The 15,348-nt window shown below is 35.8% G+C and overlaps 1 protein-coding gene across 2 annotated transcripts; it reads left to right on the forward strand.

The window, feature by feature from the left end:
- Positions 1–407: 407 nt before the first annotated feature.
- LOC132096307 (GTP-binding protein Di-Ras1-like) lies at positions 408–11,947 on the forward strand. Of its 2 annotated transcripts, none has more exons than XM_059501587.1 (2): positions 408–566; positions 11,244–11,947. In XM_059501587.1, exon 2 carries the CDS (start codon positions 11,279–11,281, stop codon positions 11,873–11,875), a length of 597 nt encoding a protein of 198 aa, XP_059357570.1. In that variant the 5' UTR covers positions 408–566; positions 11,244–11,278; the 3' UTR covers positions 11,876–11,947. The 2 variants fall into 2 exon arrangements, with proteins under 2 accessions (XP_059357570.1, XP_059357571.1); XM_059501588.1 differs by lacking the exon at positions 408–566 and adding an exon at positions 4,329–4,425.
- Positions 11,948–15,348: the final 3,401 nt, after the last annotated feature.

The raw sequence follows: 15,348 nt of genomic DNA on the forward strand, positions 1-15,348 counted from the left end.
CATTTTTTACTTATTTAAATGTATTTAAAAATGTTATACAATTTATTTTTAAATATATTTATTTAAATGTTTTAAAATGTATACAAATATTTTTAATGCAATCATTTACAATTATTTGCATTTTTATACATTTTATGTTTACATTTTTATATTTGGGCTTTTTATATTAGGAAATATCTAACATTTTGAGTTTCAGTGCTTTAAATGTTAAATAATCTTAGGTTTGTACTGAATTTTAGGAGTAGCTTGTATTATAATTCAGTAAAATGAGAGACTGCACTGTATTGGTAGGTGCTTCTGTTACTTTGTCCACCAAAGGCAATATGTTAAACATTTCCCACCTTCTTCTGAAGCAAGTGGATATTCTGAGGAGGGGTGTGTGTGTGTGTGTGTGTGTGTGTGTGAGTGCGATACAGCGAGAGGGAGAGAGAGCACTGCCGTCGAGATTGGACTCTATCACGTTTTCATTATTAGTCTAAAATGCTTTAGTACCTTATTAGCGCAGGCTGCCATTCATCTGTCCTGTCATTCAAAGAGATCAGTCACGCGGGAAACGTTAAGTTCAGGTAGGTGAGTCGAATCGCGCGCCGACGTTTGAAAGCAATTCATTCATGAAGTGCCTTTGATATATTGTGTCTTTTTATTTTTATTTTTTTACATAGCACAGCTTAAGCAACCCGGACAAGCGTTAAACAGTTTTCATTTAAACTTTGAATGCTGAATCCTTGCAGCATTTTCGGTTTGTGTGGAAATCGTTAGATGCACTGTCATGATGGCATGTGCTGTAAAAACAAATGAAAAAATATTGAGCACGAATCTACATAAAATCTGGCTTTAGGCTACTTAGCCTATCTAGGCATGTGAATCGCCGCACCACCGGTGCTATGGAGAGTCGCTTCTTTATGAATGAAACGGGCTGTGACTGCGTATGATATGTGACGCTGAACTCATAGTTTACTCCTGTGTGTGTCCAACATTCGGCCTCATGATGATATAAAATGTATAAGATACACTAGTGCAAACTGCCTGCAGTCTTGGTGATTTCCATTTACACGCACTAGGGCTTTTACATAGTAGCCTATATTCATTTTCATTTTCAATGTTTCATAAACGCACGAGTGTGTGCGACAAACAGTAAACCAGCAGATCTGCCATCCATTTAAATTGAAATGTATATAGGCTATATTCATGTCACTTTGCATCATTAAACGTCTGGACGTAGCCTATAGCAATAGTGGGCTAAAGGGTCTGATTTGGTTGTGCAATGTGAACATTGAGAAAGAGGATCCGCGCGCTGCTGACGTCCTCTTGGGTGCATTAGTATAATAATATTTCTTTGTACAGAGCCAATGCATGACCCTCATGGTCTTGTTGCGGAAGATGATGCAGCAGGCTGCGCTCATAATGGACTGTAATCCAGCAATTTAAATGGAGACTAATTCATAGACGTGCATCAGTTTTTAGTATTGCACCAGAGACAATAATAGAATGCTGGAAAGAGCTGAATGAGAAAGCGGGGAAGCACTTCTCCAGTAGCCTATGCTTTTATTAGTAACAGAAGTAGTAATAGTAGTAATGTTAAAGCCTTTTTAGACATCCTCACCTCATCTGGCCTTTATTAATTAAATGTGCACTCAGTCATTATTTGCTAATTAAAAAGTTTTGCAGATAAATAAGCTGTACATTTGAAAAAAAAAAGAGCTGTAAATGTTATGTGCAATAAGGTGAGATGACAACTTAAGTAGTAGGTGTAGAAAAAAAAGCTTAAAAGGATACTCCACCCCAAAATTCAAATTTAGTCATTAATCACCAACCCTCATGTTGTTCCAAGCCTATAAAAGCTTCGTTCGTCTTCGGAACACAATTTTTAGATATTTTGGATGAAAACTGGAAGACTGTCCCATAGACTGACAAGAAGATAACACTGTCAAGGTCCAAAAAAAGTATGAAAAGCATCTGCCATCAGTGGTTCAACCGCAACGTTATGAAGCAACGAGAATACTTTTGTCTGTGAATAAAACAAAATTTACACTTTATTCAACAATTCCTTTGTCAACAGTCTCCTCATGTGTCTCTCAACATCACTGTATGCTGCGTATGCTCTTCTGTATCAGCCGCACCACAAGGATGCGCTGTTTTCTTTCAAATTAAAGCATAAATACACATAGAAACAGCACATCACCAGAGCTGCTATGGAGACCATCTTCTTGCAAGGTGCAAGATTTCATTCGGCAGCGCTTTCACAGTGGTTGGGTATTCTTTAGCACAGGGGTTATCAACTCTTGCCCTCTATGTCCACTTAAGGTCCAACCTTGATCAAACATAATACCTGTAACTTTCTAATAATCCTGAAGACCTTCATTAGCTTGTTAAAGTGTGTTTGATTAGAGTTGGAGCAAGAAAAATTTACCTCAATGGCCAGAGCTGAGAACCCCAACCTTAGGGGCTAGCTGTTGAGTGTATGTTCGTTTCACCTTTAAGTTGCATTGTGGGATTAAATGAGTGCACTTTATGTCCCCCCTAGCACTATAAGGGTATAGGGTACTGAGGACACCTTTAAGAGTGTATTATTGTATTGAGGGTTGAGGTGTTATCCTGGCGAGTCTACTTTATATTAGGCCTGTTCTTTTCTCTTAGAAATCTATAGTGACAGATTGGTCTCTGCTGCTCCTAAAAACTCTGAGCTCAGGCTGAGAGAACCCTGCAAGAGTTTATGGTGAGCAGGCCAATTAGGAGCACAGCCTGGGCCTGGATTGCAGTTTGACATGATGTTTTCTTCTTTTAGTCCACTACTATGAGGCTTTGCTTCTATGTGCACTCCCTGACAGATGCAGAATGTATAACCAAGAAAACTAATGTTACTTAGTTGCCACAACCTCCTGTGTGATTTAAACAAGGAAATTAATGGTTGTTTTCAGAGCAAACTGTAGACATTAGGGGAGAAACAATACATCAGTATGGATTAATGGATCAATCAAACGACAAACAAAATGATGTAACGATGCAACGCTTAAAATATAATATATATATATATATATATATATATATATATATATATATATATATATATATAATTTTATATATAAATGCATTTTTTTTTCAGCAACTGGAGTTGATACTAGATTTGCACATTTTTGAGACTGAAAGAGTTCTTTGACTGATGTCATTGCTTTTCTCATTGCACAAGCCAATAATGAGCTGCCATCAGGTGATTAATGATATCATTATGTTTTTAAATTAATTAAAAAATGTAAGTATATATTTTGTGTAAATGTCCCAGTTGGGATACTGGATTTGCAATTTTACGGGAGTTCAATTAAATATTCATGTTATATTTTAGGTACATTTGTCATTTATGTAACTGGTTATGTAAAAAGTCAAATAATATTAATTATATCATTTGCAGACCCCTGAATCTAATCAAAACGCAAATGTAACACAGCATGTTTTGAGGTATCAGCAAATATAACTTGCTAAAAGTATCAATGTCAGATCATATTATCTGATTTACACACCATGTTAAGAAAACTGTCTAAATCTGTTAACTAATTTGTTTTTTAAATATATTAAAAGTTTACCTGGAAGACAGATTTAGCTCAAAGGGAGATCAAGTTCTCATTCTCATAAAGACTGCAATTATCCCGCAAAATTTATGAAATGCTTATGATGAATTTAATAAGCATGCTCATTTGAGATTAACTGATTAAGTATATAAACACATACACATTTACCACCCACATAACCTCACCAGTTAAGCCGAGAAAATTCCTGCCTATAGAGCTGCAATGTTATTAACAATTGATTTGAGGTGTAGCAGCTAATGGAAAAAAGGTACTAAGCAACCGGACCAGCCTTCGACCACACGCATGTTCAAGTTCTCAGGCAGCAAACCTTCAGTCATTTGCAAATGATAGTAAATCAATCAAGTTAATTTGTGGAGGACAATCCATGCATTTGATTTAGCTCCTTACACCCCAAGGCATTGTAATAGCTGAGCATAATCTTAAAATGTAAATCTAAGTATTAAGGTTTTAAGATGCAGGTTATCTGCCAGTGCGTAGGCCAGTATAAGGGATCAAGCACAAAAAAAACATTTCTATTATCTCAAGATAAACTGCAATTTACAGTGGTCTTTATCTAGTTCAAAGATCTGACATGATCTCTGAGCTAATATATCAGACCTTCATGCACTCTGTCCCTCAGCTCCGAAGCTTTGCTTTGTGGCATGGATGCATGCTGGGAGTTTTAAATCCTTTGAATTGGGTCACTGGAAGCACATCCAGCAGGCAGATGAGGTAAAGCGCAATGATTAGCCTCTAAGCCCAGTCCACAGAGGAGCAATCTGTTTGACGGACTGATCAACAAGAGCAAGAGAGAGGTTTCTTCAAATGCTGGCAGGGACAGTAAAACTACAGAACACTTATGGTAAGGTAAATGCAACAGAGCAATAAGCTAGTCCGCTGAAGCTGTCATGTATATTCATTTGTTCTGAGATGATGAGGTTGGAAAGTGCCAATATGGTGTGAGGTATATTGTTAACATATGACATTTTTGATAGTTGCTTGTTGTTACTTTTAAATGATTTTAATGATTACCGTTATTCAGTCTTTCTGCAAAACTGTTTTTTGCATATTAAAATCCTTTATTATTAATATAATTCACGCAAAAAGAGAAAATTCTGTGATTATTACTTGCCCATAATGTCTTTCTTTTATGACTTTCTTTCTTCTGTGTAATACACATAAAAAAAAGAAGAAAATATATTTTAAAGATGTTGGTTCCAGTGTTATTTTGAACTTTACTGACTATTCTATTGCATAAACAAAAACAGTTGACAGATGACATAATTGCATTTTTTTAGGTGCACTATTCCTTTGAAATCTAGCATGTCAAGTGTTTATTAAATATGCTCTATAAGGTTAATTTTGCCGTCAGTATATATGTATATTGTATAAAAAAATACAATGATTAATTAATAAAATCAACTATGTGTTAGATTTAGTTAGGCCAGTATTTATTTATAACTACGTTTTAGATCTAGGCAGCATTTTCTTATGCCCCTGCACAGCTGAATGAGCGAGTCTGGGCCTAATCCAGCAATATTTGGCTCAGAGAGATGGCAGATGGTATATGGGATATTTATAGGTTGGATATTTATAGGATATTTATAAATTTTTAGCTGCTATACTGTAAACACTATGATACACAAACACACATCTGTGGCATAAAGACCCAGCAGTGATTTCTTGATAATAATAACTTTATAGAGTGATGGACATTTTATATTTAAATTAAAGTAAATCACCTAAAAATGACAATTTTGTCATTTTTTATACACCCCCGTGTCATCCCTGTGTTATTTTTTTAAATACAACAAACAAACTAACAAACAGAACTGTAATATGTAAATTCAGAATTCATAGAAGAAAAGTCAAGCACAAGAAGATGAATAAATAAATGATGGCAGAATTTTCATTTCTTGGTGAACTATCCCTTTAAATTCTTTGTATTCAGTAAGAAAAAACTCTTCTAAATTAAATTTCTTCATGATTGCAGTGCATCTGGATATTATATCTGAACTGCAACCAAACAAAACACGTATATACACTCATCGATCTGTTTGCCCTCTTGTTGTTTAACTTGGTTTTTGTTTAGAAATATCAATTTTGATCACAGCTACAAAACCTAGTCTGCTTAGCTTTTATTTGCACCGCAAGAAATAGATAATGACATAATATTAAGTCATGCACTTAATGGCACCAAGGCTATTTTTCCATTTCCGTACCCCTCCCTCTTCCTATTTGTCCCACTCTCCCTTTCTCTTTCAGTCTGCACATGCAGTAACCAACACTTACTCAAGTTTGATTTCCCAGAACACGGACCTGTCAGTGTCTTTAGTATGCAGTAAAGTAAGGCATATCTGATTCCCACAGGATAAGAGTAATTTCTGAACAGAAATTCCCTTTTTTGTCAGTAGACTATACAGTATGTATCCATGGGGATATGACAATGGAACTGCCAGTTATGGCAGAGTGAAAGCCTGGTTTGACTGATAAAGAAAAAGTCACTCTTTAGAGAGTATATTATGCTGCATAGCTTCTGACTCAGATTAGAGCAGACTCAGGCTAGTGGATTCGGCTTGATGGGTGTCCTATGGAATCCAATGCAGTGATTCATTTCAAAGGGCTCTTCACACGCTTCAAAACAGCTAGATGCAGCTATCAGTCATTCTATTGCTGTCTATCTGTCTGTCTATCTACACTGAAAAAAATATTGTGCAAACAAATGTTTTACTCAGAAATTGCTAGTAAACATCATAACTCTGAAGAATTGGCAAGTAGAACAAGGAATTAAATGTGAACATTTTCAAGTAGAAAAACTGAAATCTATCTATCTACAGTGTGAATTTCTTTTACAGTTTTCTCTCTCAGTTTGGCCTGCTTTCTGAAACACTCTTAACGTTCTCTAAACTGTAAGTGCAATTGTCACTTGTTACGTCACAATTCTACTGCATGTCTAATAAATGTAGTAACTCACCCAAAATATGTAATTATCGCTTCAAAAACTAGTTAGTGTGCACTAATATTTTTAGACACATAATTCAGCTATAGGAAAAAGTCAGTGATTGGTTGTAAATATTATAATTCCTATAAAAATAAAACATAATAAAAAAATTAGTTTGTTTGAATTCTCCTTTGTAACATTTTTTCTTCTTTACAAACTGCGATTCTGAATCTTGCTTGCTACTTCCGTTCCTAATTGAATTCAAATTCACCAATTTGAACCCTTGTTCACAATTTGTTATTTTATAATGTGACATTTAGAAGTGAATGTATGTGATTTAAATAATAATTCATACAAATGAAAGATGCTTAAGAAAGATGCTTTTTGTATCTAGAAAGTGTAGTCACAGCATCTAACAAGAAGAGGGTAAACTTGATCGCTTGCCCAGACCGAATGTCAGTTTATTGAAATAGCTCCTAAATAATCCTTTAGCTATTAGTAAACATTATCCAGCGAGGCCAGTGTGATATCAGCAGAAAAGGAAAGTTGTTCAAAACAACAGCAAATTATTACATATCGATTCAAGACTACGTAGAACTTTTAATTTGTTTGGAATAACATGCACCAATGATTTTCTCACAATAAGCTCACAAAAAGCAAATAGGGTCATTTGTCCATATACTGTTTTTTCCGACTTTTGTGTGCATGGTCCTGAAGTGTGTGGTTTGGAAACAAAATCGCCAGCATACTGACCCCTCACTTCCATTTACTGTGATTGTTTAAGAGTATGAGTCACAGCGCCTGTGTGCTATTCAGCAAACATTACCTTTCGAATCCTAATGTCTGAGTGATATATTCCACATTCACTTCAGTAAAAGCAAGGTCATTCCCAAATCTGGCTGCATCAGCACATTGCAGTGAGAGAGCTTGGGAGAACCTTGAATGAGGGACATGCATTATAATCTCTCCTCGTGCCAAACTTAATCTATAATAGAGTTTGGCTAGAGTAACGAGATGCTGTAACAGCATTAATAAGCTCAGTGGCTCTCCGGCCCTTCCGCGAAGGACTTATAGAATAGATAACACAGCACTCTAAGGGAGACTGACATCAATCACAGCACAGAAACAAGTGTGACACCTTAAGAGGAGCGAGAGGGGGGCACAAGCCTGTCAGAGGCCTGAAATCCGCAGACACTAGCATTGATCAAAGGCTCAGTGTCCTCTGCTCATTGATTTGACATCGCGCAGAGTGTGAGAAAGAGGGGGAGAAACACCAGGGCTTCTTGGGATTGCTGCACCCTGCCAAGTATGTCGCTGCACTTTAAGCCCTGAGTGCAAGTAGCCTGGTGTCACAAAGCTGGATGAAAATATGAAGCAAGCCAGCTTTGAGAGACAAGAAGTAATTACTTGTAATAGGCTGTCCAACTTTCAAAACTCTGGATTTTGCATTAAAGGGGTCTTATGATGCGATTTAAGTTTTTTCTTTCTCTTTGGAGTGTTACAAGCTCTTGGTGCATGAAGGAGATCAGTAAAGTTGCAAAGACTAAAGTCTCAAATCCAAAGAGATATTCTTTATCAAAGTTAAGACTCTGCCACGCCCCCCTATAACGGCTCATTCAAACACGGCCCCATCTCTACATCACGATGTGGAAATATTTGCGTAATGCCATGCAGATGTACACGCAAAGAAAGAATGCCAATCACAATGCACTGTGTCAATTGGCCAATCAGAGAAGGCTGCATTTGTCAGAAGGTGGGACTTTGTAGAAAACGATGCATATTGTCGATTATGGACTTGTATTTTGACCGGAAGCAACTGTTTAAAGTTAAAATGTCTTAATTATGGATTTGTTTATTACAAACAGCTTTCAGCTTCACCAGATGTAAATTAATGGAATGGAGACATGTGGATTATTTGGGGATTATTATTTTTATCAGATGTTCGGACTCTAATTTTGACGGCACCCATTCACTGCAGAGGATCCATAGGTGAGCAAGTGATGTAATGCTAAATTTATCAAAATTTTCTATTTGTTGGGTGAAAACTTAGATGTCAATTATCTAGCCTTTATTTTTATAAGTGTGCACATACATCACTTTAAAAAGACTAGCACAGACACTGTATCATTGAGCAAATGCCAAAATTACCAGTACTAATGAAATAAACAATCACAATAGCTTTGAATCAAGTTGTATTATAATCAGCTTAAGGTATCTGAGACAAATAATGTCTGTCATGTCTGCCATCGTAGGAATAGTATATGTGATGCAAGTTCAGCAGAAACTTCGATAGAACTGTGGTAGTTTCATTGGAGGTGTCTTTCAGTATCCCTCATCTGTTGGTGTAAATTGAGGTATTGACTACTGAAGTTGAAATCGGTCTAAAGTCTGGAAGTTGTTTTCTTGCTTGCTTCTGCATAATCTATACACAATTCGATGTGTGTTTTATGTTTATGGTTCTCTGACGGATATGGTCTGTGTCTGGACTAAATTATTCATGTGAACATTAAATTGCACATATAAAAGTGTATTTAAAAAAATCTAAAACCTCTTTTACTTTCAGATTGATACATAGTGCTTCAATCTGAATGCTAGTGTGCTCAGGGGCAGAAAACTGTTTAGAATTATTGTTTTGGCTCTGAGGCAATAAATAATGCACTGCTATAAACTGCAGCGAAAGCAAGAGAGTGTCTGAGGGCAAAGCACAGATACATTATGATGAGTTGCATTGTGATTTCATAATAGCATGATGGATGACAAGGCTCATGTCTCTTTCTTTAGAAAAGCCACTTGAGTCCTGTCTAGAAGCAAAATATCTCTAAACGTGTTTGTGGATCATACCTATAATTTTGAATTAGATAAATATCCAGTAAATAAATTATGATCATGATAAATGTTTAAAGCATAATGGATTTAAATAGGATATGTGATGAAGTGTTTCCGGTCACACAGTGTGTATGTATTGAACACACTGTGTGACATGACACATTCACAGCCAGTCAGAATAAATGTGATGTTTAAGTATTTATATTTATTTATTTATTTATTTATTTTTATTTTTTGAGGCGTGAGGTTTCATAGCGGACATGGCTTCTCATTGTGAGAAATAGAACCAAGCATTCATTCACCAGCATGTTTGGTGATTGATGAATTTTTATTTTGCTTTCAATCATTCCTGTCCTGTGTGTCATGCTTAACAATGTACTTTGGCATTTTACAATGAGGGGTCACAAGTGGATGCTAGAGGATTTGCGGGAAGTATTTTTGGAAAAAAACATTCATGATTTTCTTTTTTTAGGCTTTTTAAAATGAAAATATTCACTTTTAAAATATTAATAAATGTGATTATAAATTTTTTAACACATTTACCTTGGTCATAAATCCTGAGATTATATACAGTTACAGTATTTTATTGTGTTGAGAGCCTTGGTGATTTAAAAAAAATAATAATAAAACAAATATTTGTGTAGTTTTGTGGAAAAAAGAAAAACCTGTCTACTTCACTAGCTAAAGGGGAAAACTGTTATGAATATGTTAAATAAATAATTTATATTTAATATTTTATTTATTTTAAATAAATAAGCTAAAGGTTTTGGGGGGAAAGAAGTAACCAAAAAAGAAAGTGCAAGTTAAAAAAGTTTTACTGAGGATTTTTAAATCCTTAATAAGGTTTAAGTTAATAAGTAAATAAAGAATATTTTAAATAAAAATGTTAAAAATACTATTTAAAAAAATTATTTTGACAATATAATACAGTACAATTGTTTTGTCAAATATGTTACATTTATATGTTCCCTGGACCACAAAACCAGTCTTAAGTGTCAATTTTTCGAAATTGAGATTTATACATCCTCTGAAATCTGAATAAACAAACAATAGGATCGGACAGTATTTATCCAAGATACAACTATTTGTAAATCTGGAATCTGAGGGTGTAAAACAATCTAAATTGAAAATTGCCATTAAATTTGTCCAAATGAATTCTTGGCAATGCGTTTTACTAATCAAAAATTAAGTTTTGAAATATTTATGGTAGGAAATTTACTAAATATCTTAATGGAACATGATATTTACTTAATATCCTAATGATTTTTGGCATAAAAGAAAAATCGATAATTTTGACCCATACAACGTTTTTTTGCCTATTGCTAAAAATATACCCCAGCGACTTAAGACTGGTTTTGTAATCCAGGGTCACATGTTATATATGAAGAGTTCAGATACAAAAGCCTCTAGGTACCGTCTGAAATCTTTTTCCAAATTAAAATGAGCATTTTTCTCAGGCTCCCTTGTTTATGTTCAGTTATTTCACTTTAATGTCAGTGAAAAGAACATATTCATTGCCATTAAAGTTAAATAACTGAACATAAACATAGGATCCTGAGAAAAATACTCAGGAATAATAATAATAGAAGATGTTTGTTTTAATATGAATCAATTTAATTAATCTTAAAATAAATGGGTACATTAAAATATATAGTCTTCAGGAAGACGGTCCTTATACACTCTAAAAAAACATTCGGGAGTGAAGCTTGGAGCGTATTTTACTTTTCAGTTTTTCTACTTCAGTATTTCAAGTTCTATTCAGTTAACTTTTTACTTGGTATTAATCTAACTCTGATTTCTGATTCTACCCCAAAATTATTTGAGGGGTAAATTTGGTGGTACTTGGAATGAAAATGTTCAAAAGCCCTTGTAAAATTCACAGTCATCTAAATGTTTCTTTTTTCCTCTATTAGGTCTAGAAAGCGAGTGGCACAGCTGAAGGCCCAAGATGCCTGAGCAGAGCAACGACTACCGTGTGGTGGTGTTTGGAGCAGGGGGTGTGGGGAAGAGCTCCCTGGTGCTCCGTTTTGTGAAAGGCACTTTTCGGGACACCTACATCCCGACGGTGGAGGACACATACCGGCAGGTGATCAGCTGTGACAAGAGCGTCTGCACCCTGCAGATCACAGACACAACCGGCAGCCACCAGTTTCCTGCCATGCAGCGTCTGTCCATCTCCAAAGGGCACGCATTCATCCTGGTCTACTCCATCACTAGTAAGCAATCCCTGGAAGAATTAAAGCCCATATACCAGCAGATACTTGCTATCAAAGGCAACGTAGAGAACATCCCCATCATGCTTGTTGGAAACAAGAGCGATGAGACTCAACGGGAAGTGAAGACCGAGGATGGAGAGGCCCAGTCCAAGATCTGGAAGTGTGCTTTCATGGAGACCTCGGCTAAGACTAACCACAATGTCACTGAGCTTTTCCAGGAGCTTCTCAACTTAGAAAAGAAGAGAAACATGAGTTTGAACATCGATGGCAAGCGTTCTGGGAAGCAAAGCAGGGCTGGCAAGCTGAAAGGGAAATGCAGCATCATGTAGAGCGCTTGTTAGAGACATGGTGAGATAACACAGAGAGATAGAGTGATAAAATAACAAAGGAAAGGAACTGATAGAGTGATAAAATAACAAAGTAAAGGACCTGGGGGGGGGGGGGGGGGGGTGAATGGAAATGGTGTTATTTGACATTTCATGCCTATTTCCGATAACAAGGATTTTACACTGACAGCTTAAATTTCATCCTTCACCACAGTCTTTGGCCTTAATAAGCACTGGCCCTTTCATATTGCCTTCTCTGTTTTTATTACAGAAATCTCTCACGTCTTAGAAAAATTCAGACAGCAATCGCTTGCTAAACAGCCCTTTTTGAGTTCATGATGCAAACTTTATTTTTATTGAATAAAGCAGTCAGGCTTCGTATCGGCCTTGAGATGGTATCCAGACATAAGACTTTGCATAATGACAACTAAACTTTTGTTTCATATATTTAACAAATGTTGAGTAAGTAGCATCAGTATGAGACTATATAACAATATAGTCAAACCACCCTTTAATACTTTATTACAGGTTGTGTAGAATCCACTTTTATTTGTCGTCCTCATAACTTTTTGAGGATTACTTTTGCATGTCCTTATATCTTAAAAAATACCAACCAATAATTAGGACAATGATTTTGTTAAACATTAGCAAAATACCAGAGAAACATAAAATGCTTTGTAAAATTATTACCTGCAGTAACATAAAGGCAGATCAAAAATCTGAAAGCATATAGACTCTGCATATTTCATGCAGATGCACAAATGTTTATGTAATCATCAGCACAATCATCATCTCTTGTGTTCAGCTGCTCAAAATTTAGACACATCTGGCCTCCCTAATAATTTAGAGTGAGCCAGAATCTCTCTCTTCTTTTTTATGTTTCTCAGGATGAACTGCTCATATTTTATAACTGTTCATCTGAGACAATAACAAATGTAGTCAATCAGGAAATGAATGCATTGCAGGAGGTGCATTTTGGCAGCAAAACTAAATTGAGGAAGCAAGTCATCTACCCTAGTTGTAGAGACTAATGTGAACATCAAAGAGTATATATAATATGGTCGCCCGAAGTTATAATAGTTTTAGTATAAAGAAACCAAACATTTACATCACCAGCCATTACAGGAGTTTTTGTGTTCTCAGTGACCCTTATAGGAACACCACCAACCTGTTTCAGTTTCTGTAAGAGAATGCAATCACACTGCAAATCAGCCTTTGACAAAAGAAATCTCTTGCTTCAAAGGGCCTTGATTGTATAGCATTATATTTTTATCCAACCAGCTGATTGCCTTTGTACACTGATGTGAGAAAAAGCTCCTTTAATATGTTTTCAGGTCGTGCATTACAGATCTGACAACATTGTTTTTCCATGTTATGCTGGTTTGCTAGTGTTTAAACAGGGTACACCAGAAATGAGAAAAAAAAAGCTTTACATAACAACATTTCAGAAAACTAATACAAATAAGACCGAAATTCATATGGTTTATTTTGTTAGACTTGTAAATTAAGCATTTTTGGTGACATATTATAATCCTGTGGTAAAAAGCAACTTAATTAAATTAAAAAGAAGGGTATTAAACACTCAGATATGAATGATAACATTTCACACAATTATTTTAGCGCAGGTAGAAAACTAACATAATAAATAAGTAGAAGAGTATTATATCCCACCCCCTTTAAACAGCAGCTATAATATATACTAATGATATACTGTGACAAGCATTGCAATAGAACAGAAAACAATATCATCAGTCATTTATAGTTTCTGGTTCGCTGTCAGTTAATATTATGACTCAGCCTGTTGCCTCTGATTGATTTATATGATTAATATTTTAATATTAGTTCCCTGGATGCCCCACCAACACATTCATCCCCTTAAAATGGTGCTATAATTTACCACCTCCCTACTGGTGACAGCAGTTCTGCTCTGCATGGTTTATGCAGTCATATCAGGATAAAAATCTCCTCTTTTATCACTTTGCAGAGTTCTGCTGATTTATGGCTTTGTAATTTGCTAAATTCAGAACAACGCCTCATCCATCTATCATGACTGTATTCGAACCCGTTATACCTGAATCTACGTGTCCAATCTCTATAAAGCCCACTCAACTGGCGTATGAGTCACACTGCTGATACCATCAGACTCTGAAAGCTGCATGAAAGGAAAACTGCAGAGCGTCTTGCATTTTCCATGCATGGGAAGTCTGCGCTCTCTGTAGAGTGGCCTTTCGGTTGACTTGCGTCCACAATGCCAATGCCCATCAGTTCTGTGTATAAAATCATTTTTTGAACACATATCATGCACATTTTATTGTAAATATTTGTAAATTGTATGTAAAGAATATGACTGTAAAGGAATCATCACTGACTCTTGTCAGATGAGCCTACAGACATGGACACAATTCCATCCAAAGCTCTTCATGTGTTTGGTTGGAATCGCAGGGGGCTTTTGTGTACATCTGGATTATCTTCATGCATTTTACAGTTGGTATCTTAAATCTGGTTTACACAGTGAGCACTTTAAATGCCTAAGGGTAATGGAATGTACTGTGAAACTTATGTAAATGATGACCTCTATTTCATAATTCAAACTACGCATGGTCCCACTTGATGTTTAGCCAGCATGAAGGCAAGCAACAAAACTGTGAAGTGACTTTTCAACTCAGCATTTTATTATTTTCTTTTTTGTTCAATATTTTACTAATGTTTTTCTTTTTTATTATTATAGCTATTAGCTACTACTGTGTATGATATGTCCTTTAGCAATAGTTTTCCTAAGACTTGGTATGCTGTGCTCACGCATCCAAAATGAAGGAAAATAACTACTAATATATATGTATAGATATACCTGCAAATATTCTCTAATAAATCTGCTAATTGATTTTCATAATAAAAAAATGAAAGCAAAAAGTCTGTCTGTTTCCCCTCTCAAAACATCTGTTTGTAGTCCCATTTGCTAAAACTGGTTTCCATGGCAACATGATTAGGAACGCTACACTTTCGGCTGACCCATGGCAGGTTGGATCAGAAGCTTCACTATAATGTTTTGAGAATCAAACTAGCAGCAAAGAGCAAAACATGGCTGCTGGGAAACCTGCATGAATCAATTCTCTCGTGACTGTGATCCACTGCTTCATTCTCTTCTCTCTCTTTCTTTCTTTGCCCCCCCCCGCCTCCCAACAACTGCACCACCTCATTCCTTTCTCAGCAGTATTGCAGTTTCCATGCAGACTGTTAGATGGACCGCTGCTATCTGAGAGAGAGGAGAGCACAGAGATCTGTGACTTCAAAGCATGAGAAAAAATGATACAGAAAATACTATGCCATAAGCAAAATCTCATGTTCCAGAAGACATAACGCTAATGCATTAAAATTATTTTCCATCCCCATTTACTATAAATACATCACACTGTAAAAATAATGCAACTGTGCTGTGCCAAGTCAAATGTTAGCACAGATCATTTGGGACCATTGTG

Source organism: Carassius carassius, chromosome 20 (assembly GCF_963082965.1).
Source record: "Carassius carassius chromosome 20, fCarCar2.1, whole genome shotgun sequence".
NCBI lineage: Eukaryota > Metazoa > Chordata > Actinopteri > Cypriniformes > Cyprinidae > Carassius > Carassius carassius.

Coding starts and splice junctions, on each gene's coding strand:
- LOC132096307 (XM_059501587.1), top strand. CDS start 11,279: ATGCCTGAGCAGAGCAACGACTACCGTGTGGTGGTGTTTGGAGCAGGG.